Source organism: Urtica dioica, chromosome 11, assembly GCF_054948205.1.
Source record: "Urtica dioica subsp. dioica isolate 48M chromosome 11, U.dioica_male_clone48M_v1_H2, whole genome shotgun sequence".
NCBI lineage: Eukaryota > Viridiplantae > Streptophyta > Magnoliopsida > Rosales > Urticaceae > Urtica > Urtica dioica.
In genome coordinates, this window is record NC_142766.1 from 21294653 (window position 1) to 21319300 (window position 24648).

General features: G+C 36.2%; 4 protein-coding genes and 1 non-coding gene across 5 annotated transcripts; 2 read left to right on the forward strand and 3 right to left on the reverse strand.

The window, feature by feature from the left end:
• The first annotated feature begins 1039 nt into the window (after positions 1–1039).
• On the forward strand, positions 1040–3202 carry LOC149382317 (PITH domain protein (DUF1000)). Its single transcript, XM_089630468.1, has 8 exons — positions 1040–1160; positions 1376–1462; positions 1800–1923; positions 2280–2328; positions 2416–2476; positions 2581–2627; positions 2711–2788; positions 2941–3202. The coding sequence occupies exons 1-8, from the start codon at positions 1122–1124 to the stop codon at positions 2990–2992; spliced, it is 537 nt and encodes a 178-aa protein (XP_089486594.1). The 5' UTR covers positions 1040–1121; the 3' UTR covers positions 2993–3202.
• Positions 3203–3321: 119 nt separating this feature from the next.
• PNG1 (peptide-N-glycanase 1) lies at positions 3322–7863 on the reverse strand. Its single transcript, XM_089630467.1, has 17 exons — positions 7650–7863; positions 7535–7588; positions 7279–7437; positions 7102–7200; positions 6899–6985; positions 6415–6497; positions 6183–6296; positions 5905–5959; positions 5746–5832; positions 5465–5520; positions 5323–5382; positions 5126–5213; positions 4248–5009; positions 4101–4161; positions 3876–3978; positions 3655–3789; positions 3322–3571 (listed from the first exon to the last, which is right to left on the reverse strand). The coding sequence occupies exons 1-17, from the start codon at positions 7725–7727 to the stop codon at positions 3496–3498; spliced, it is 2157 nt and encodes a 718-aa protein (XP_089486593.1). The 5' UTR covers positions 7728–7863; the 3' UTR covers positions 3322–3495.
• Positions 7864–12831: 4968 nt separating this feature from the next.
• Positions 12832–15631, forward strand: LOC149382319 (acetyl transferase 1-like). Its single transcript, XM_089629723.1, has 3 exons — positions 12832–13308; positions 14206–14720; positions 15258–15631. Exons 1-3 carry the CDS (start codon positions 12886–12888, stop codon positions 15568–15570), a joined length of 1251 nt encoding a protein of 416 aa, XP_089485849.1. The 5' UTR covers positions 12832–12885; the 3' UTR covers positions 15571–15631.
• A 115-nt stretch (positions 15632–15746) lies between these two features.
• Positions 15747–23453, reverse strand: LOC149382320 (putative aldo-keto reductase 1). Its single transcript, XM_089629724.1, has 7 exons — positions 23290–23453; positions 17757–17927; positions 17467–17676; positions 16767–16939; positions 16586–16682; positions 16354–16507; positions 15747–16243 (listed from the first exon to the last, which is right to left on the reverse strand). The coding sequence occupies exons 1-7, from the start codon at positions 23350–23352 to the stop codon at positions 16056–16058; spliced, it is 1056 nt and encodes a 351-aa protein (XP_089485850.1). The 5' UTR covers positions 23353–23453; the 3' UTR covers positions 15747–16055.
• Positions 23454–23654: 201 nt separating this feature from the next.
• TRNAG-GCC (transfer RNA glycine (anticodon GCC)) lies at positions 23655–23725 on the reverse strand. The gene has a single exon. It is a non-coding gene; the product is annotated as a tRNA-Gly (tRNA).
• Positions 23726–24648: the final 923 nt, after the last annotated feature.

A 24648-nucleotide genomic window follows, 5' to 3' on the forward strand; every position in this document is an offset into this window, starting at 1 on the left:
GATAGACTATTATCATCTCCGCATCTAATCCGATTAAACTAATTACACACATTAACAACTAGAATTCAAGCAATTATACTAATCTTAGCCAACAATTATAATTTAATATGAGCGCGACAATTACTATCTCTTAATAAGCGAAGAATCATAGATAATAATTTTAATGTTAATCAAATACTAAAGAACAAACATGAAGCAAAATTAGATTATATGGAAATTTTTAAAAAGTTAAAGGTTATATATGCTTTATAATATCAATAAATAATTGGGTAATCTAGCAACGTAGCCAATTTCAAACATAGTTGTAAATTTTGTAATCTAGTCATTTACAGAAATAAACGGTTAGAAAATATCGGAAATACTCTTATGCAATATAAATCATAGAACCTTATCGTGTCTAAAATAAACGAAAATTAACTGAAATTAACCCAAGAAAACTTGCCTTACATTATGGATTACGCAAATTTGAATACCCTTTTCAAATTAACTAATTAAACTATAAAAAAAAGAAATAAAATATTATGGACTATTAAAAGTTGACGTGTATTTTTTTAAATGAAAAAATTGACGTGTATTAATTGCATTATTTGGTCTATCAAAACGTTGGTTACGTGTTGATGTTAACCGATTTTAATAGAATATAATCTATTAATTTGCTAAATAAATAATAAAGTCACACTCGAACTCATCTTTTCATTTTAGATCTTATTTGTTGAGTAGACATGATTTATTGATCGAGTTAACCGCTCGTCGCTACGAAACATAAACTTCAAAAAAGGGATGCAAATTGTGTTGTCATTATAAACTATATGTTGTTTCCTCGTAAAAAAAATCATTAATTTGAGCAAACTGTCAACGCTCAAACTCTTTTTTCGAACAGATCTCAACGCTCTCAAAACTTCCACAGTTTGTCAAGTGTATTTGTGGAAAGAAAAAAAAAAACTTTTTTAAGAAAAGATTCAAGAAAAAAGAAAAGGAAAGAGGAATGTGAAATACGACGCCGTTTCACTCCCAACCTCGCTTATATAACAGGAGACTTTTCATTTTATGTTGGCCTTGGAATTTACATTTGGTTTTTATTTTTGTGCTACAATTCTTCAATTCCTTTCAATTCATCAGTCATGTCCGCTGAATCAGCTAGTGCCGTTCACAGAAACCAAGTGAGTACTCTCTAAACCCATCTTCACTTTCATACATATATTTTCCCCTCAATTATTCCCATGTGTGGTTGCCAAGAAATATTCGGAATATTTATTGATAAAAACTCGGAATCTATCAGCTAAAAACAAAAGCGATGTTATGGGCTTTCATTGATTATGGATGGTCAATCGCGGATTGCTGTTTCTAAAATATCGAATTTGTGATGATCATCCAGGTTGATCTGTTGGACTTCATAGACTGGTCTAGTGTCGAATGCCTCAACCAAAGCACGAGTCACTCCTTTGCCAATGCTCTCAAGCAGGTACGATTTCTGTTTTTCTAGGTTTTATTTTTCTACTATTGATCTGCTTTGATCCGCACAGCACTTTTTTTGGCCCAAAGAAGCAAGAAAAAATGCGAACAAAAATAAAAACCTATTCAAGAATCTAAGAACCATCTCTTTTTGCTTATAGACGCTATCACTACTGTGTAACCAAAGATGTTTTAGGTCTAGCTTTCAGCATCTTAGAAATCTATGATAGATTATTTTTGAGTTCTCAGCCTGAATCTTATTTATTTACTCACAACCACTTTTCTCTCTAGAACTTCGGGCCAAAGAGAAGTGGCACTGATTTTTCGCCTCCTTGTTATTGGTTTAGGGCTACAGAGAAGATGACGGGTTGAATCTGGAGAGCGATGCGGACGAGCAGCTTCTGATTTACATTCCTTTCATGCAAGTTGTCAAATTGCATTCCATCGCTGTCAAGGGACCCGAAGAGGAAGGTTAGCGAATTCAACCCTTTTTTTGCTCGACAATAGTCTTTTGAGGTTCGGTGTATTATTCGCGAGCTCGACTAGGTCTAATGAGGTTTGAGTGGGAGTAACAATGAAACACAAGACATCATGATGATTAGTATTATTTTCGTTTTTTTTTTTCCTTTCGTTTTGTCGCGGAATGATGCGACACGCAAAAGTGTGTCTACACATTATTCTTTAGCATCAGATTTCATAGCCCATTAGTTAGATTCATTTGCCGAGTTCTGTGTCAACCGATAAGGGTAGGGAATAATGTTGACTGGTCTCTTTTGCAATCTAGACATGACTGTTTGCTTTAACTCAAACCGGGAATTCATTCTCAGGTCCTAAGACGGTGAAGCTTTTCTCAAACAAGGAGCACATGGGATTCAGGTAGAGGATAGTTTCATGGACTAGGTAGTATAACTTTTAAAAGAGTAGAAATGAATTAACCATTTACGTCTTGTTTGATTACTCCAGCAACGTTGGTGACTATCCACCGAGCGACACTGTCGTTTTTTCACCTGATGCAATTGCTACGGTTGGTATCTTATACTCTTCTTAGCATGTGGTGTTGGTCGTCTTCTTTTATTTTTGATTAATTTATTTTGCTGGGTAATCTGATTCCCATGCTTGTTGTTGCAGGGAAAACCTACTACATTGAAATATGTTAAGTTTCAGAATGTTCGTAGGTAATGCTTTATGTCATTTCTTTTTTGTGCGTTTCCTACTCTTACTTTTAATTGTAATGAAATCTCACATCTGACTTTATCAGCCTAACAATCTTTATTGAGGATAATCAATCCGGTTCCGATGTTACCAAAGTCCAAAAGATATGCCTTTATGGATCAACGTAAGTCCTCGCTCTCTGTCTTTCGTTTGAAGGGGATTATATCATCATGGTTCTTTTTTCCGCCGGATTTTGTTCCGATCAGTTTGTTTGGCCGGAATTTTCCTCTGCATTCTTTTTGCTGGCTAATCTTCGACGTTGTGGTGGTTATGCAGTGTTGAAACGACAGACATGAAGGGCTTGAAGAAGATTGAGGACGGTCACTGAGGGAATATGAAAACCATTGGACGAAGCTGAATTGCTGCAACTATTGTTGAATTTCTTTTTGGTCTCTTTGCTTCTTTTTTTTCTTCTTTCTTTTCCCCAAAAAAAAAAAGAATTTTTTTGAAATTGCTTTGTCACAAGTTGTGCGAGAATCTCCAATTGGCTATTTAGTTATGACTAATTCATCCAAAGCACTTTCTTATTTTGGTACCATCTGGCTAGCTTGTCTTCTCACAGCGCTATGAATTCAATTGATCATACATTTTGATTGGTATCTTCTAAGCAACATTTGATTATCGTCTTCATAAAAAAGTTGACTTCAACTTGCACAATGACATGATGTAGCTGTTTGATTTTCATTCAAATAAGCAAAGACAGAGCTTAAATTATTATATTTTAAATCCTTGAAAAGAAAGGAAAAAAAAAAAACTTTTTTAATTCTGCTTATTATAGTATGAACTTTCAGAGAAAAGCCTAAGTTCAGATTAAGATCAACACTAATCGCTTCACAGGTAGAGGTCAATGCAACCTATTTGCAGGCGGGATTGCGAATGGCCATCTCTAACCGCCAAAAACCTAAACCTGCACATCCAGAGATTCTCAACTCAAATGGCGATTCGTAATATTTAACCACTGTGATTTAAACACATTTTGTGATCATATACCTGAAAGCACTTGAGGGCTGACCCGGAGAAGCAATTTTATAGGTTTGACGCTGAAAACGCTCACCAAATTTCTGCGACTTCTGTTCGTCCATAACATGCCAACTTGAACCCCCATCATCGCTTCCCTCAAGAACCCTGCAACAAGTTGAGGAAAAAGCCAAAAAAGTGAGCTGTACAGAAGGTCATAAAAGGCATTGTATATTGTATTATAAACCACGAACCAATCCATGGGATCCCTTTCTGGTGCATCGTTTGCTGACATCAACTCGTACGCCACGAGTCTCCGCTTTTGGCCATCTGGCAATTTGTATATGATCCAACAACCTGCATAATCATATTTCCAAAGTTGTAACATGGATCACTGAAGGGACTTCTAAGCCGATTTTCATTACGACTTCCAGTTTGTTGTTTGTGTTCTAATTGAATACAGCGAAAGATCAAAGTACCTCGTCCACCATTTGGTTCTTCCCATTTAGATGTTCGAATTCCATCAAATGCTGCTGTGGCCTGAAATCCATGAAGCAGCGTATTTAGGCGAAAATTCAAGAATAAAAACAAAAGGAAATCGATCACCTAAGTCGGATACAACTCACAATTCCAAAAGGGATTTCTTCGCCGCTTGCAAGGACGGAACCCGAATGTATTCTATTTGGTCTCAACAATGGCAAGGAAAGAGATCCTTCACCGAAATTTTTACAATTCTTGAGATAACTGATGGCATCATCTAAAAAATTCAATGCCACGGGCAAGGCTATAGAAGTTTGAACAGGATTTCCAGCCAAGCAAAACTCAATCCTTTCATCAATCCCCACGTTACTACTTAGCGAAAGAGCATTAAGTAACTCGCCAAAGTAAGGTAAAAACTGGAGCACAAAGGATTGACTAGTGCCCAGGGCTGAATCTAGCAAGGCATTCCTAGTTCTGAAAGGGGATTTCTGAATATCCGTGATAACGCCTTTGAGAATCCCAAGCACTTCAAGAATTCTAGGTACAGTGAGTGTTTCCTTGACGAAATATGAAAACAGCGGAAGAAAAGCATCATAAATTTTAGTAACATGCTCGTCTACACATACACGGACCGGACAGGAAGAGGAACTCAAGGAACTACTCTCAGATGATCCCATTTCAGATCTCAACAAGCGCCATTCTTTGTCCCCACTTTGCCTTCCAGGCAATGAGATTGAGGCATCATCAGCGGCGTACAAGTCTCTCTCAAGTTCTCGTCTTTCTTTCTCATCACGGTCTCTAAGTGTAGAAAGCGCTTGAGACGTTAAGCCTCTTCTATATTCTGTAGTTATCTTACTGAGGACACTTGACGAGGCAGACTCGGTGACAATATCCCGTCGAGACAGAACCTGCAAGCAGTGATTCTACTTAGTATACCTCATCACGAGAAACGGTAAGGATTCTCCTTCCGAAAATGTTACCAATAAAATAGAACATAATTAGTAGAAGCAGTGGTACTAAAAACCTCATGCCACTTCCTCGTGTAACGTTTAGTAACATCGTGAACCCCATCTTTTGCAATGGCAATTACGTAATTTAATTTCTTATTCCACCTTCCAATGCAAAAGTAACTCAAAATCATTAGCAAGAGAGCAAAAAAGCTTGAATGCTTCAAGAATAAGTTAATGTGGTATAGCAATAATAATAGTTACAAATGCGTACCCCTTCTCATACAACAATGGTTTGTCGTAGACTCCTTCACAAGGGTCAAGATGCATCCATCTAAGCAAGACATGCTTATTAAACAGTTACGAGACCCTATTGCCAATATTTAAGTTTATTTATAATCATTATGCTTAATTACCTTCCAAAACGAGATGAGAAACACTCTGTCCAAACATGATCTGTGAAATCCAAGATCTGCACATAGCATGGAAAACCATAATACTTACTGTAACAATCCACATCTCAATCACAGACAGTCATCATCTCGCAGACAAAATTACTCTCTGTGGAGTGGAAATTTTAGCGAAAAGTTGGCTAGTTTCTAGTGGCACGAAAAATGAGACGAACATAACATGTAGATGTTACTCTCGCTTTTCAAGGATTTGGATGTAGTGGATGAATTCCTATGAAATCTCTTACCAAACGGGATTCATAGCCAAAAGCTCGACAATAAAGGGTGAAACAATTGGCCCACTCCCCACAACGCCCCCTTCTTGTTTCAACAAGCTGCATAGAGAAGAAGAGAGATCAAGTCAAAGTGTTAAGGAAGTGAATTTTGAACCGAAAATACGTATATACCTTAATTGGATCATTGTAGCGAGGGAAACGAGTGATTGCTGGGCAAAAATTACACCTGAAATTATCATAATCGATAAGTACAGCGGTAAGATCGGATGTCCCATCAAATTAGGTAGAGTTTATCCTTAACACATTTAGCTATATAAATATTATTTAAAGATTCATTTATTAAAAAAAGGTAGCAACTGCCTGACTCGGACGATTAGTGTAGGGCATAAGTGTGACATGTTCAAGAAATTGAAAAATCTTCCATAGAGTCCCTTGTACTCATGGCATACCTGTAGAGTTCAACTCGAGAAGCCCCAAAGCGAAGTTCCGAAGAAAGTGGACCTCCCATGCCCTGGGCTGTGGTCTCTTTGCTACAGCCATCACAAGGAGGTGAATTAACCCACCTAGAGCCAATAAACCAAGGGAAAAACATTAGGCATGTCACACAAGTAATAAAATCTCAAATCGAACAAAAGACAACGTCGACGCTATTTGTTAAAGAAAAGGTAACAATAATAAAACCTGAACGATTGTTTGAACCAGAAAAGAAGCTGCAGCAAGAAAGCGTGATCTTGTTCCGATTTTGATGGTTTGAAATTTCCCTCCTAAAATGTGTTTGATTAGATTCTACAAAACTCATAGAAAGAAGACCATTATACTAAGGGTTCATTAGGAAAATAGCTAATTTAAACGTTTGACATTGCTAAATAGCCACCGCTTAATAAATTTTAGGTAAATAACCATTTTTAGACGTAAATCTTAAGTAAATAGTTATTTCATAAACTAAATGTTGGCTATTTACCTATAATTTACGTCTGAAAGTGGCTATTTACCTGACATTTATCAAACGTTGACTATTTAGCAAAGTCAAACGTTTAAGTTAGCTATTTTCTTAATTTTCTGTTATACTAAAGGATAACTCTCCGTCGTCTCGTTAGTAGTACAATGCAGCAAGCATAGTGAAATGGGATCACAACAGACGAAAATATATGGTTTTTTTTTTCACCTTCGCCAAAGAAACCAAGGCTTTCTCTTCAAGTTCGTCGATCGGTACCGTCTTCCGAGCCGCTTCTTGACGCTCCACGTCCTCGTACTAAACCAAAAAAGAAGCCATCGTTTTATTTTATTACTCTTTTTTTTTTTTGAAATATAAATTCTTTTATTCACTTTCACGTATTGTTGTGTGCAGAAATGAAAAGAGACTGTTACCCAGCGAACTTGATCGACGTAAGGCCGTACTCTTTTCTCAAACCGTCCATCGTCTATTTCCGGAGCAAATCGCTGAAACACAAGCGCATCTTCCTCCGCCTGGAACAAGTAAAACCATCGTCTTTTTTTTTTTTAACTGACAAAAAGGAAAGTAAAATTCAAGACTACGACACAAACCTGCAACATTCGAGCCAATTCCTCATCGGACTTGATCATCTCGCTGGCCGGTTCCTGAGAACCATCTTCCTCGGCGATCGAGACCAACCGGAGCTTCTCTGACACCGCGCCGAGATCGATATCGGCGAGCACCGTCCGATCGTCATCGAGTTCGACAATCTACGAAAACAAGGTACAGGAAATTCGAGTCCGTAATGAGAACGCAACGCAAGGGTTTCGGAGAAGTCTCGTGCGTAGAGGCAGGCATAGCATATACCTTTTGGTGCTCAGGAAGGACCGAAGTGATCGAGAAGAGCTGGAATTTGAAGACCTGAAACGGAATTTCACATGTGACGATGTTATCGCGAGAGAGAGAGAGAGAGAGAGCTCACTTCGAATCCATCGTCGGTGTCGTAATCAACATCGAAGTCGGAGTCTTTGTGGTGAACCTGGAATTTTCTCTGAACCATTTTTATCTTTATTTTTCCTCTAAATATTGAAGAAGACAGAATTATTTTGGTTTTGGTTTAGGTGGAGCATTTGAGCAAAACCAACACACAACTTAACGATGAAAGGCTTGATTCGGTGGTCTTAACTCTTAAGAGCATCTCCAAAGTGACACGATAGCTTTGCAATTTCTCACTCCATTATTACAAAATTGGTGAATATAAAAACCCAAATATAAAAAATTTATATTCATTCTAATCATTTTTTGAGTGAGATTTTAATCATATTAAAAATAATTTAAATAAGGACAGTGTAGTAAAATAACCAAAATGAAACTATAAAATTTGTTTTTAGCTTACATTTCACAATTTTTAAGGAAATAACCAACAGGTTTATGTGGCAATAATTAAGGTCTGATTTGTTCTTATTTATTAACCAATTCGTTATTTTCTCTCTCATACTTTTTTTCTACACTTTTTTTTTTACATAAAAACTTCAAAAAACCATATCTATTTCATATGAACTCGAAATCGAGTGATTCCAAATCCTACGGATTCGTGACGCCGAAATCTTCAAAAATAGATCCATTGTGTTTGATGAAAAATCATGTTTAATATCATAGATGCAGAAAAATCACGTTATTACTTTAAATATGAAAATAACTGAAATTTTTTGAAATTATCAAAAAAATAAATGGAAACATAAATATGATGCCTTAAACATAATTTTTCATCAAACACAATTGGTCTATTTTTGAAGATCTCGACGCCACGAATTTGTAGGATCTGAAATCACTCAATTTCGAGTTCGTATGAGAAAAATACGAATTTTTGAAGTTTTGATGCAAAAAAAATTATTTGAAAAAAATATGAGAGAAAGTGACGAATTTGTTAATAAATAAGGGTAAATCAGACCTTAATTATTGTCACATAAGCCATTTGACTATATCTCTAAAAATTGTCAAACATAGGCTAGATCCAAAGTCACATGTTTAAAGTGGCCTAATTAGTTACAAATCTTTTTAAATAATTACAAAATGACTCTAAAATTTAATATATTTTAATATTTGTAGTTATATTAATTTATCGAAAAAATCATGTTATATTGTTCTAATTTGATATAAGCATTAATAAAAAATCAATTAAGTATATAGCATATATATAAATTAACTTTAAAAAATAAATTGTTAAAATATATTACATTACAAAATTAAGAGCAAATTACAAACTAATAAATTTACAATTATTTAGCAAAATAGTCAACTCAAACCTTTAAAATTGCTAAATAGCCAAGGTTTTGTAAATACTAAGTAAATAGCCAGATATCATTTCATACACTCTTAAATTTACAAAAACGCCCAAATGATTCCCGCCCATAAGTCACAGTAGTTGACTTAAAAAAAAAAACGTGATTCCGAGATTTGAGGGGAGTAATAACTGCAAATTTAAAACCGATCAACTCACAACCTCTTATCACACGGCAATTACGCAAAAAAAACAAAAAAACAAAAAAACAAAAACAAACAAACAAGATTTCTCCCAAAAAAAATTTCCAACTCGCGTCACTTTCTCTGACGAACTGCATCCATCTTCTCCGACTACCAATTTCGGCGAGGGGATCTCAAACATGTATGCATGTGTAATTTATTCCGATTGTAACTCGTATTTACTAATGTTCAACATCGATTTACACATTAAAACATGAAAAAGTGTTTTTTTTAGGAATCGGTTATGAAATAAGATGGTATTGCTTATTCTTCTTCCTCTGTGTAATGAATCAATGGATTTTTGTTCATTTATCCGAAAAATTTCACAAAACCCTAATCTTCACAATGTATTTTGGGGGATCTGACTATTGTGTTTATAATACACCTATGCATGTGTCATGTGCAGTAAATATGTGTAAATGCACGCCCAGATTATTTGTAAGTCATTATTTACACATAATACCATTGTAAATGAGTTTAAAATTGGTGTTTTTGGATTTACAAGGATGTAGGTCAAACAAACAATACTATATCTGGTTTTGCTAGATATCTGGACCATGAATTCAAAGTTACCCCCGAAGTGCAATCATGCTCATAGCCGCCACAGGAACATCTTTTATGTGCGTTATAACAGCATGTAAATATACGTAAATAACAGCATGTAAATATACTGCATTATAACAGTATGTAAATATACGTAAATACATTAATAAACTGGGATGAACCTGGCGTGGAAGAGAGATATAATCACGTTTGAAATATATGTGCGTTAGAAACAAGAAATTTAAATAATAAAACGAGACAAGATAAATCATGCAGTAAATATAAGTTGACTAAATCATGTTCACACTTATATGAGGAATTTATATTCAAAAAAACCGGGAAGTTATATAATCAGAAATTTCATAAACATTCGAAATTCAAACGCAACAGGGGTAAATTTTGGATATGAAAAAACGTATTATTGGGTCACGTCATCCGAGTGACTATTTACTTAGTATTTACAAAATCTTGGCTATATAGCAAATCATAAGGTTTGATTTGGCTATTTTGCTAATTTACCCATAAATATAAGCAACATCAAATATTTAAAAATGTAGGGTTCCTCATCATTGAAAATATTGCTAAATGAATTTGGTGTAGAAGAAGTTCTTTATTGTTGTTGTTGTTGCCGCTATATACGAACGGTCTAATAATATTTCAGCTTATTATATTTATATAACTATTTTAAGTTCCGGTCACTTATCGAATCCAAAACTTTCATAAACAATTTGTTTTGTTTTTTAAGCTTTTTAATAGCCATCCTTTCTTGCAAATCTAATGAATATTTTAGCCTCTCATCATTATGTCTTTCTAAATTTTGTAAAAAAACATCATTTTTTTTTTTGCTAAACTTTTCCACATAAGATGATACTGATTATCCTTTTTTATTTTTTGCTTTCTTTACTTCCACTGGCCGGTTAGTACATGTATCACTAACTTCATTGTTTAAATTAATAAAACATTATTAAAATATTATAAACAAATATGGATTATGATTTTTCTTTGTTTGTAAAAAATATAGTATTGGGTTGGAGATGAAATACTGTTTGAAGTGACATAAATTGTATTTTAAAGTGTAAAATATTGTATTTATAGAGTTTTAGATTGAAGATGTTCTACGGCAATGTGAAATCATTAGACAAAGAGATATACACAACATCAAATAAAGTATGTTGTTATTATTTATTTATTATTCAGATAACCCCGTTTCGATTATAAGCCACTTTTATTTTAAAAGGTTTTTTTTCGCACTAATGTTAGCATTTTAATATGCAATTCAAGTCCCTAATGTTAGCATTTTAATTTGTAACCTATTGATTTAGAAATCTTTTTTTTTTAAAACTCTAAAGCCTAAAACTATTCAAAATATATTTACAAACTAAAATACCTTATTAATATATTTAAAACAAGCTAACTAAATTTTGTTTTGACCTTAAAAATACTAAATAAAAGTTAAACATTTTGTATTTTTAGAGTATTATTTCATCTAAACTATATGTTTCAAAATTATAAACAAGTTATCTTTTAGTTTATATGTGTGTTCTAATTAAGTAGTTTTGTGTTGAATTTAATGTATTTTTCCCCCTTCAATTAGGGCTACTAAATTAATAGGACTAAAATGCTTATAAAATGGTTCAGCATCAAAATTTTACAACCATAAAATTGTTAATAAAAAATGTATAGTTCATTAGACTTAATGACGTGACGTAGTGGTGCCAATGCTTGATGTTGTTAATATGCAGTTGTTAATATTAAATACAAATAGCATAAATAATGATAAATAGTATGATTATTCATAAATTATGACATGCTCAATATTTTGGATAAAAATGTAATATGTCAAAATTAATCTAAAAGTATGGCTTCTTTATATTTATTTGTACAATACTACGAAATATTTTTTTATTTTTTTTTTATATTTCGTCTGCCTAGTTTATTTTTACATAGTCGTCAATAATCTATCTGATTTATTGACATTGTCGATATTACGATTTTTTTTTTTCAAACTTGAAAAATTTGGATGTAGATTCAAACCAAAAGAAAATCAACAACTACATATCCGAAATCAATCTATTTTTTAGTCTCTCTCTATTTACCGGCGAGAATTCAGGTTTATTGGTCATGACTTTAACTTTAAGGTTTGGGTTTAAGTGTTTTTTTTTTGTCATTTTTTATGGGGGATAACATAAAATAAAAAATAAAAAGAAGAAGAAGAAGAACATAAATCTTGACGGAGAAGAAGTGGAAACGGCGTGGAGGCGAGAGAGAGAGAGAGAGAGAGAGAGAGAGAGAGAGAGAGAGAGAGAGAGAGAGAGAGAGAGAGAGAGTGAGATTTATGTCCATATCAACGTGCTTCAGGATTCCACTCTCTCCAAAATCTCGTATATACCTAATATTTTGAGAAATCCGAAGAAAAAAAAAATGATTTAAAAATTATGGAAATTCGTTTGAAAATTCATAGACATTTTATTTTTTTATTGACAAGAATGTCAATAAATCTTCAAACGATTCTGGGAAATTTAGTGACATCATTGTCAATAAATTTTTTGGATTTCAATAAATCTTCAAACATATAAACCTTTGCTTTTACCTTGCGTCTTTTATGTCCATAATAATTCATACATCGTTTGCTTTTGTTGAAAGAATAAATCTATTTTCGAAATCATGTTACTCGTTTTCCTGGTTATTTGAAGAAAACTTTAGTCATAATAAAATACTATAGCAAATGCAAAAAAAAAAAAAAAAAAAAAAAAAAAAGATAGAAAATTAAAAACAATCGTATAACTCGCCTAATAAAGTCAAATATGCGTAGTTTATAAAGTGGACTCACCTATCAATATCACAAAACTAGACACACAACCACAAAACTTACAGAAAATTAAATTGAAGATAGAGTCAAGAAAAACATGCACGTACTTCGTGAAGTTTCTGCCCCGGCCGAATCCATGAACGACACAATATAAATGTCAACTTCTATTATTTAATTCTTGCCGGCTTTTTAATTAATGTTGCTTAACTACTTTTTTCTTTCTTTCTCTTTTCTTTTCTTTTCCCATTCTAATCTAAAAATCTATATATATGTAAACGATTCCCCAAGAAGCTTTCATTCCCTTGAATATATTCTATACAAAATAGTCACCTTGATAAAAACAATGTCCAAACCTAAGAGCCGAGTCAAAGTGACATCAAAGCTAACGACCGTTTCGAGCCGTCCAATCGAGTCGGGTAGGACCCACAAGTTCACGGAGCTTGATCGAGCCATGAGTCGTTACAGCTTGCACGTAGTGTTTTACTACAAGGCGAGTATTTGCAACGACTTTGATTTGGACCCTTTGAGGGTCTCTCTTTCGGATGCTCTGTCGTTGTACCCGCCGGTCACGGGTCGGGTCGTCCGAAACGGGGACGGGCTGTGGGAAGTGGCTTGCAACGACGCCGGGGTTCGGATCTTTCGGGCAAAGGTCGGGGCTACGCTCGACGAGTGGCTCAGATCGGCCGACGGGGCTGAGGAAGAAGATCTGACGGTGTGGGAGCCTATGCCCGAGGATTTCACCACTTGGTCGCCTTTCCGGATCCAGGTATGGATATTTGTCCATTGATTTTGATTTTATTTTATATTAATGTACTCTAGTCTAATCTATCTTCTCATTTCGTAAATTACTATTTTTTTTTTAATTTTTCTGTTTTCGATCGAGCTGTGATGATATTTGAATTTTATCATATTTTAAACAGAAACTCATGTTCATCTTTTATCTTAAATTTAAATTTGTTCGAGGTATTTGGATGAGAAAAAAATTAAATTGAAAATAGCTTATCTATATATATTTATGAAAGGTGTGATTGTTTCTGGTAGTTAAAATTTTGGGAAGTTAGCTCATATAAGCTTATTTATTGGCCTAGAATTATGTACGAATTGAACGACCAATAGATTTTCTGGAGTCCTAAGATTCGTTGACTAAAGGGACCAGTAGTAAACACTCTCACAGCTCACCGAAATAAATAAATAGGTTTCGGGTCGGGTAATGGTTAAAGGTGCGTTTACATAGTAATGGTCAATTTTTGTTCTTTAGTTTTATATAATCCATGATAAGAATTTATCGTTAAAGGAAATCGACTTGGATAACGTGTCAGTTTTCCAAATGTTGTTGTTAATTGATGTTTTATTTATGTCCTTTACATGCTTATTATCAGAGCCTGATTGTTTAGCTCGTCTCTTTTTCAGCTCACGTGTGAAGATCGAAATAGTTAATAGTAATAATAAATTCAAAAAAAGTAAACTTAATATTATACCCTTAATTTTTAGCTAGGTGACAAACAATAGTAGTACCACTATACTAGTACATGCTTTGCCTTGAATAACAATAAATTCGATACATTCGTAACTTGTTTGTTGTGTAGCACTAGCATTGCACAAATAAATTCGATATGGCAACTAACGGTAACGATGATAATAAACAAACAAATAAATGATTCAGGTGAGCAAATTCGAATGCGGTGGAATGGCGGTGGGTATAAGCTGCCCACACATGCACGCGGACCTCACGTGCCTCACTCTTCTCCACAAATCTTGGACCGACATCCACCGCCACCGACACCCGACCCACCCGCCCGTTTTTCTCGACCCGAAACCCGACCCAAATACTCGCCGGAAACCGAACGTTACGCCGCCGAGCACTGCCACCGCCACCGCCACATTCAAGTTCAGCCACTCCGCCGTGAAGAAGGGCCTTCTCGAAGTCTCCGAAGCCTGCTCTGCCGCCACTCCTTTCGACTTCCTCGCCGCGCTCTTCTGCTCTCGCGTAGGTGTAGAGAAGTCGGTCTCTGTCTCTGTCTGCATCGACGCCAGGGCTTCGCGGTCGCTTCCGCTCGGCTTCTTCGGCAACGCTCTCCGTTTCTCCGCCGTCGTCTCTCTCGACGACGACCAACGGTTCAGACTCGCTCACCTGACTCGGCAGATCCACGACGTCACCGTCGATGAATCAGAGCAGACGTAAGTACATTCTAGGAGCTCTAATTATGTAGTCATTCAGACTCGTTATGTTAAAATTATAATTTAACTATATGATAATCAAGAAAAGAAACTAAAAAAATATTGGGCATGTCTCGTGAAACATAGACATGAACTGAATTATATCTTTAATATTTGAATTGTTATATTATAATATTAATTGAAGATAATCATTCGATCATTTGATATAGTTTTTTTTTTTTTTAATTATTTTAAACAACTCTAAATTATTTTAATTTTGTAATATAGTTAAAATATAGGAATTTATAAACTACTAACCCACGTCAATGTTTGTTAAATGGCCACCGTTTGGTTAATTATAGTTAATTAACCGCTAGTTTTATTAACAACAATGAATTGACAATTTTTCCCAAATAATTCACCTATTTCACAAACTTAAGATAAACAACTATAGAACCCTAAAATTTATTACGAATAAAAAGAAAAAAAAAACTACAAAAGATTATCTACCATTGATTATAAATTAAATTTTTACACCTACATTTTTTTTTTATATAGTGGCTCCGGCTTTGTTGGCGGGTACGCGGCGGAGGCGATCACGTGCGTGAGCATGGAGCACGTGGTGGAGGTGGCCGGGGACTTGGGATTTGGCGACGAGGCAGAGCCGATGCACGTCTCATACCGCGTCGGAGGTGTTGGTGGCAAAGGGATGATCGTTGTGGCGCCTTCGCCGGAGGAGGGGTTTCTGTCTAGGACCGTGGTGGTGAGTTTGCCGGCGGAGGAGTTGGGTGAGCTCTGTGAGGACAAGGCTATTCGGAGCTTCGACCCTGTGTTGCTATTGGCCGGGAAAAGAATGGACTCAGATTCGTGAATGTCCCAAGCTTTGTTGTATTACATGTGTTATATAGATTCAATTTTTTTTTTTTTTTTTTTTTTTTAAAATGACGCATTCCGTTTGCTTGATGCCAAATTATTTGCATTGTATCATAGTTCATATGTAAGATGTGGTTTTAAAGTAACCATACACATGAAACATTCAAGATCAAATTGTTAGGCTCTCAATGTAGAAGATTATATACATACTTCATAGTTTAGATTACTTTATTACTTGATTTTTTAGGAGAAGGTTCGTTCCAATTGTGACTCGAACGACCTACAATTTTTCTGGTAAACAACCAGTATCATATTTAATTAAGAAAAGTCCCGCTAAACGAGACAATTCAAACAAATAATCCGTGCTCGTATAGTCGTATGTAAGATGTGGTTCTTAGTGTCAACTGATAACGAAAAAGTAACTATAATGGAATGGCTATTTTTTTTTTTTTAAATTGGAATTGAACCAATAAAGTTTATTAATTAGGCCTTTGAATCCATGGGAGGAGTGTTGGCATATTTCCATGAAGAACGATCGGAGCCGCCGTTACTTCTACTTCCGGCTATTTCCTCGACTGGCACTGCATTAGAAACCTCTCTCAATTCCTCTTCTCCTAGTTTCACTCTAAGAGACCCAATGTTATTGTCTAAGTTCTTGGTCTTAGTCGTCCCTAATTTTAAAAAAAAAAAAAAAAAAAAAAAAAAAAAAAAAAAAAAAAAAATAGTTCGCCCTTACATCTGATTTTTCACACGAAAGCGAGAGTGTCGAGTACTAACTAACCGGGGATAGGCACAACGTCGTGTCCTTGGTGAAGAACCCAAGCCAAGGCAAGCTGAGCCGTGGAACACTCGTGCTTCATTGCGATGGCCTCAACTCGATCGTAGAGCGTCTTGTTCTTGCTCAAATTCTCTCCACAGAAACGAGGATGCGAAGCCTGTAGAAATAAAACAGAAGTACGATCATACACAAGAGAAAAATAATATGAGAATGTTTTATCTTTTTTGTCATATACCAGAAAACTGTTAGACGGAATGGTTTCAACGGTTCCTTTCCCGCCAAAAAATCCGCGTCCGAGAGGGCTGTACGGTACTATCCCAATGCCTAGCTCTCTGTTGTGTATCGGAATTTCAGTAAAAAAAAAAAAGGAAACAAGCGAAACGAAACTTGACATCGAATCGAAATCTGATCGAAACCTGCAAAGAGGGACGATCTCTTCCTCGATATCGCGGCACCAGAGCGACCATTCGATTTGAACGGCAGTGATTGGGTGAACTTCGTGGGCTCTTCTTATAGTGTCGGGGCTGGCTTCAGATAGCCCGATGTACTTTATTTTGCCTTCTTCCACAAGCTTCTTCAGCTCACCCATCTACACCTCAAAAGCACAAAATATGTGATCCGATAGGACGCTTTTCTTTACGTTTAGGAAGAGAGGATTGTTCGTTCTAATAGTTGATTATCTTTCAGAAAAAAAGGACATCGAGAAACGAAACCTATGACACCCCCAAAAATAGGAGGATCACAATGATTATAAGCGTTTGGGAAATTCACCAGATAATGAAAGACTCGAAGCAAAAAAGAATACTGATTTTCATCAGCGGTGAAACATGATGAACATAAATATCACCACGTCACACATAATTCAAAAACTCAAACAAAAATTTCACAAATGAACTTCAAAGTTTAAACATGTAAACACAAAATACAACCTCTTTGAGTTTTGCTGGTCTAAAACGGATTTGGTCGGCCCTTAAAAATCCATGGCACAACAAATCTGATTTTTTTTTTTAATGTGGGTATTGGGATTGGGTCGAGGGACTTTTACAGTTTCCAAAACCTAGCACATGATTTTTTGAACACTTCGAGTATTCATTCATTTGAACATAGAACACTCACAGTGACTTCTATGGGAACTGAGGTGTCAACTCTGTGTTGATAATAGAGGTCGATGTATTCGAGGCCGAGATGGTCGAGACTGGCCTCGCAGCACGACCGCACATACTCTGCCGTGCCGTTCACACTGAAGCTGTAATCAGCTAAGTCCATTCCCGTTATCCCAAACTTCGTGGCCACCTGAACTTCCTCTCTTGGCAACTCCTTCAAGGCCTGGATAGTAAAATAAATCATCAATATACAAAATCAGGTTCTTCTTCTTCTTTTTTTTTCAAAATTTATTACACTTTTACCTTTCCCAGTAATATTTCATTAGCGTGATTTGCTCCGTAGACGTCGGCGGTGTCGAAGAACGTGACGCCAATGTTGAAAGCGTGTTTGATTATGGAGAGTCCTTGTTCTTCGGGGACGGGACTGTTATACGCTCCGGATAGACTCATACACCCGAATCCCAACTTTGACACCTAATTCATTACATGTAAGATTGAATTACAGTTCGTAAATAAAATTTGAAGAAAAAATGCGAGGGAACATCCAAATTCTCTATCATAGAGTGAGGAGAGAGACACAAATATGGTTTTGCTACATGCACAATTTTGTTTATGTTTTCAATATCCACGTACTCTATTGTCAGAGAAAACAAAATCTAAATTTTAGTTGCACATTTTCGCTCTAATTTTATTTAATTCAAACGATCGATGCAATAGTTGGTTGCTTTTCTTTGGGAAACTTGATAAAGCAAGCTTAGTGGAGCATGTGATTTGAAAACCAAACCATGTTTTGGTTCCCTCAGGAAAACCAAGCATCTCACCATGTAAAATGTCCAAATTACCCTTAAATGAATTTTTTTTTTCAAAATCAATCCTTCACTCACTCACTCCCCTTCCCTTCCCTTCCCTTCCCTTCCCTGGGTTTTTTCAATTCTGAAACAAAAAAAAAAAAACAAAAACAACGCACAGCCCATACCTTTCCCCTTTCCCTTTCAAAAACATAAAAAAAAAAAGAAACCCCCGCTCAGTTCTCCCCGACCCGTCAGTTCTCCGTCGTCAGTTCTCCCTGTCGTCGCCACTCGTCATTTCGGTCCTTCGTCGCCAGTCCAGCATCCTCGCGAACCAACAGAGCCCTCTAGCCGATCCTTCCTGGCTTCTTCGCTTTTGCAGGAGGTTTGTAGGGTTCGCTTGTGGCTCCAAAGGCACGAACGCCATTCTTTCGGCCGAGTACTTCTGTTGTGACCGTCCTAATCCCATTCTACAGGTCTCACTCTTTTCATTTTCTTTTATATTATTTTTTCTAAAGATTTGATTTTGCATATGAACAGTGTGTGTGTGTGTGGGAAATTTCAGGAATTTGGGTAGTGTGTGTGAGTGATGAAACTACACAATGTTTGGGGCTTTGTTGAGGTTTTACATTGCAATATGTTAGTTAATCTGAAAGTAAACGAATTGACTTCTCTTGAATTCTAGAATGTTAGTTAATCTGGTGCTCCGGTTTTCTGCTCGACCTGTAAAATCCCAAAGTCAGTCTCTCTTTCTTTCTCGCTTCCAGTCTCTCTCTCTTTGCCTGAGCTTTTTTAAAAATTGCGTGTGATTGAAATAATATTTTATTTATTTTCTTGCGCGTCTTTAGGCCTGCAAGGTCCAAGCACTGTGGTATATGCGGTCGATGTGTCGCTCGGTTTGACCATCATTGTGGATGGATGGTACGAAATCTCTTGTTCTATTTTTTTTTTTTAATTCTTTTCGTCTTTTCCTTTTTCGGGGTTTCACCTAAAAGGTTTTAATCGTTGCAGAATAATTGTATTGGCGAGAGGAATAACCATTATTTCTTGGTGTTTCTTATATGGTAACCTTTACTCTTATCCTCGTACGTATTTTCTCTCTATCTGCGAAAATAATTTGTAAAATGTCTTTGGAACGAGCTCAAGTCATTTAGATTGTTGTTCTGTTATTTCAGGCACTTCCTTCTCTGTGTATATGGCACAGTTGCCATTGGTTTTTTTTGGGATTTTCAGTGGTTGCTGAGCTCATACAACACACAAATTCTTCTTATGGTCTTTCTTGCTATTGTCTCGTTGCTTCTGGCGGGTTTCTTTGCTTACCATGCCAAGCTGTGCCTCACAAATACAACCACGAACGAGGTTTGGTTTCCGTTTACTTCAGTTTTGATTAAATAACCAGCAGTCCCTGAACTTTGAAAGCTTGGCACCCGTGCCCCTTTGACGAAGGGATGGAAAGCACCGTGGCAGCCCCCGAGACGGCAAGCACCATGGCAGCCCCCGAGACGGAAACCACCGTGACAGCCCCCGTGACGGCAACCACCGTGGCAGCCCCCGGTGACGACGACGACGACTTCGTCAACCCTCCGGCAAAAGAGACGGCAAGAACTGTGGCAGCCCCCAAGACGGCAACCTCTGTGGCAGCCCCCGACGACGACGACGACGACTTTTTATTTATTTTATGTTGGATTGTGTAGTTTCGAAGAGAAAGAGCAAGCGGCCCATAAAGCATGATGATTACACTCCCTTGCTTTGATAGTGTTGGAGACTAGTTTTTTGGATGAAAATTGGGTTTGTAATGTTTATTGATAATTACTTTGGTAGTTTTGGAGACTAGTTTTTTGGATGATATTTTGGTTTGTAATGTATACATGAATAACCCGAAATGTGTCTGAAATCCATTACAAAAATTAACTGAAATGTCTGAAATCCATTACAAAAATTAACTGCAATGTCTGAAATCAAGCACATAAACTAACTGAAAACTCTGAAATCAAACACATAAAATAGCTGAAAACTCTGAAATCCATTACAAAAATTAATTGGAATGTCTGAAATCCATTACAAAAATTAACTGAAATGTCTGAAATCAAGCACATAAACTAACTGAAAACTCTGAAATCAAACACATAAAATAACTGAAAACTCTGAAATCAAACACATAAAATAACTGAAAACTCTGAAATCAAACACATAAAATAACTGAAATGTCTGAAATCAAGCACATAAACTAACTGAAAACTCTGAAATCAAACACATAAAATAACTGAAATGTCTGAAATCAAGCACATAAACTAACTGAAAACTCTGAAATCAAACACATAAAATAACTGAAATGTCTGAAATTCATCACATAAACTAACTGAAATGTCTGAAATCCATTACAAAAATTAACTGAAATGTCTGAAATCCATTACAAAAATTAACTGAAATGTCTGAAATCAAGCACATAAACTAACTGAGAACTCTGAAATCAAACACATAAAAAACTGAAATGTCTGAAATCCATCACATAAACTAACTGAAATGTCTAAAATCCATTACAAAAATTAACTGAAATGTCTGAAATCCATTACAAAAATTAACTGAAATGTCTTAAATCAAGCAGATAAACTAATTGAAAACTCTGAAATCAAACACATAAAAAACTTAAAACTCTGAAATCAAACACATAAAATAACTGAAAACTCTGAAATCAAACACATAAAATAACTGAAAACTCTGAAATCAAACACATAAAATAACTAAAATGTCTGAAATCAAGCACATAAACTAACTGAAATGTCTGAAATCCATCACATAAACTAACTGAAATGTCTGAAATCCATTACAAAAATTAACTGAAATGTCTGAAATAAAGCACATAAACTAACTGAAAACTCTGAAATCAAGCACATAAACTAACTGAAAACTCTGAAATCAAACACATAAAAAACTGAAAACTCTGAAATCAAACACATAAAATAACTGAAAACTCTGAAATCAAACACATAAAATAACTGAAAACTCTGAAATCAAACACATAAAATAACTGAAAACTCTGAAATCAAACACATAAAATAACTGAAAACTCTGAAATCAAACACATAAAATAACTGAAATGTCTGAAATCAAGCACATAAACTAACTGAAAACTCTGAAATCAAACACATAAAAAACTGAAATGTCTGAAATCCATCACATAAACTAACTGAAATGTCTGAAATCCATTACAAAAATTAACTGAAATGTCTGAAATAAAGCACATAAACTAACTGAAAACTCTGAAATCAAACACATAAAAAACTGAAAACTCTGAAATCAAACACATAAAATAACTGAAAACTCTGAAATCAAACACATAAAATAACTGAAAACTCTGAAATCAAACACATAAAATAACTGAAATGTCTGAAATCAAGCACATAAACTAACTGAAAACTCTGAAATCAAACACATAAAATAACTGAAATGTCTGAAATCCAATACTACTGACGAAAAGTACACGACTTCCTATTATGTCCTCTACCTCCACAAATACTACATTTGCGCTGAACAACAATTACTTCACCTTGAGACGACAAACGTTTGATCTTGCGCCGTCCTCCTTTGCTCTTCTTCTTCGGCCGACCAGCGGGGTTTTTCGCAACAGGTACCTTGACCTCCATATTCAACAGCTCTTCTGGAGCATTCCACTCGTGTTCAGGACCACAAGGGTACACCGCATCCATGTAGGCTGCTCTCCAACTTTCTAAACTATTTCCAGTCAAACATGTACGACAGTTCAACGATTTGCATATCCTCCTAATTGCAAATCAATAGATCATGCATGAGTTAGCCAAAAACACACGATAAATCGATCAACCTAATGCAATTGAGAGCATCCACACACCCTAATCCCCCAAAAAGCAGGCTAAATATTACTCATTTACAAACTACAACAAATGAATAAAAGACTATTAATGAAAGAGATAAGAGTGTACTCTGAAGTGCACGAAGTTTTTTTTTTTATTATCTATAAATATGATCTAAAAAAGCAGTAAGTTTAGAGTTCTCTTTATTATCTGCAAGTCTGAGATCAATGAACAAAAAAAGTTACATAGAACTAACGTATTAGTTAGTCAGTGAAGAACTCCTTTATTCACTCGCAAATAAATCAACAAATTGGAATTCAAAAGAAATACCCATTTGCAGGCCAATAATAAGCAAGCGCCTTTGGTTTGCTCGTCAAATTTTCTGTTACAAAAATAGGCAAAACCGAATACAAAATCCCACATAAAACAACCAGAATTTAATCTCAAGAACTAATCATCGAATTTTCTCCGAGCGAAACGCTCCAAGTACTGCTTCGGGGCTGCCGGGTGAACCCTCGAGAGCCCGGCCACAAAGTGATTTTCGCTGGTCCCAATCACGGTCGCGATTCCATATTCTTTCTCGAGGAACCCAAGCTTTCTCAGCCACACGTAGAACCCGTACCCGATCCCCGGGGAGAAGAGAACAAGATCCGTTCAACATACGCGTTGACTCCGACGCGGAGGTTGTTCTTCTCCGATCTCCGCTACGAAGGACCGAAATGACGAGTGGCGACGACGGGGAGAACTGACGACGGAGAACTGACGGGTCGGGGAGAACTGAGCGGGGGTTTCTTTTTTTTTTTTTATGTTTTTGAAAGGGAAAGGGGAAAGGTATGGGCTATGCGTTTTTTTTGTTTTTTTTTTTGTTTCAGAATTGAAAAAACACACGTGAGGGAAGGGAAGGGAAAGGGAGTGAGTGAGTGAATGATTGATTTTGAAAAAAAAATTCATTTAAGGGTAATTTGAACATTTTACATGGTGAGATGCTTGGATTTCCTAAGGGAACCAAAACATGGTTTGGTTTTCAAATCACATGCTCCACTAAGCTTGCTTTATCAAGTTTCCCTTTTCTTTTTTCTTCATATTTTTCAGGTTTGCAAACTTCCAGTGATTCATTAAGGCTTCTCTGTGAAAATTCCCACTGTTATTGATAATACAGAGGTTCGAAGTTTAACTAAACATGGAAGAAAAAAATAAAATAAAATTGAATTTATGTACCTCGAGTCCTTGGTTGCCAAGTTTAATTCTTGGAATCTGGAATTGGCTGTTATGCTTTGCCATGCTTGAGATTCTGAACTCCGTCTTTTGTCTCTCTAAACTCTGGCGATTTGTGTTTAGAGCAATATGTATTCGAGAGTTCGGTCTCGGGTCTTGTTCGTAATAAACACAGAATGTTCTTACCTACTCTTACCCACTATAAATCGTATTTGATTGGATTATGAATATTCCTTTGTTTACTACTAGAAAACGTGCTTGATACTTTGATTATGTTATATCCCTAACTCCTATTGTAAAAAATAATACCTTCTTTTTCATTTTTTTAAACGTCACTTACCAATCAATAAAAAACATGAAAAGTTTAATGCACCAGCCGGGAATCGAACCCGGGTCTGTACCGTGGCAGGGTACTATTCTACCACTAGACCACTGGTGCATGTTTGTTTAGAACGAATTTTAATATGAATATAATATTATATAAAGAAACTGCTCATCTTTTATCCTCTCTCAAAACCTTATTAGATTTTTGTTTTTTACTAATGAGATTATTAAAGTTTTCCCCCTCTTTTTTTTCTGTCAAACACATATTTTGGTGGCAAAGCGTTACGTTAGAATCAATATCTAGATATGGATTTTCCTATCTACTTCATAAGGTTTCTTTTGTAAACATGTGAGCTAGTAGTTTTACACACTCCAAAGTTAAATATTTTGAAATTCAAGGTCATGTTTCTAAGAATTCGTGATTCCTAAGGTTGTGTTTGGTATACATTTCAAAAAGTGTTTTTAACTTTTTAAGTTAAAAAAATTAGAAACAAAAAGTGAAAGTAGGGTTTGGTTGAAGTTGTTTTGAAAATAGGGTAAAGGAAAGTGAAAATAAAAAAATGGTGTTTTTCGAAATTATTTTCTCGCGTGGTACTCGACTTCTCTGTCATTTCCTCTCATTGTCGAGCAAAAAAAAAAACCAAATTATCGAGTAGACCGAAGAAGAAGGTGGGTCGCGCCGGGGATGGTTCACCAAGCCCGTCCGTCGCACCCACCGCGCCGAGCAACTCCGGACCGAGGGAAGTCACGCTGAGAGGAGAGGGGATCACCGAGCTCGTGGGTCGCATCGGGGGAGGTCCGCGCAGCCCGTCTGTCGTCCCTGATGCACCAAAGAAGAAGGAAGTCGCTGGATCTGTAGCAAGCTGATCCCCGTCGCCCAACCCAGAGGAGGAGACACCCGCGATGGGGAGCCCTCGTTGCGGCCCGGTCTGGCGCGAGGTCGCCGGATCTTGAACGGGCCGGTTCCCGCCGCCCAACCCAGAGAAGGAGGACCCCGCGATATCGGGGAAGGGGAGCCTCGATGCGGCCTAGTTTGGC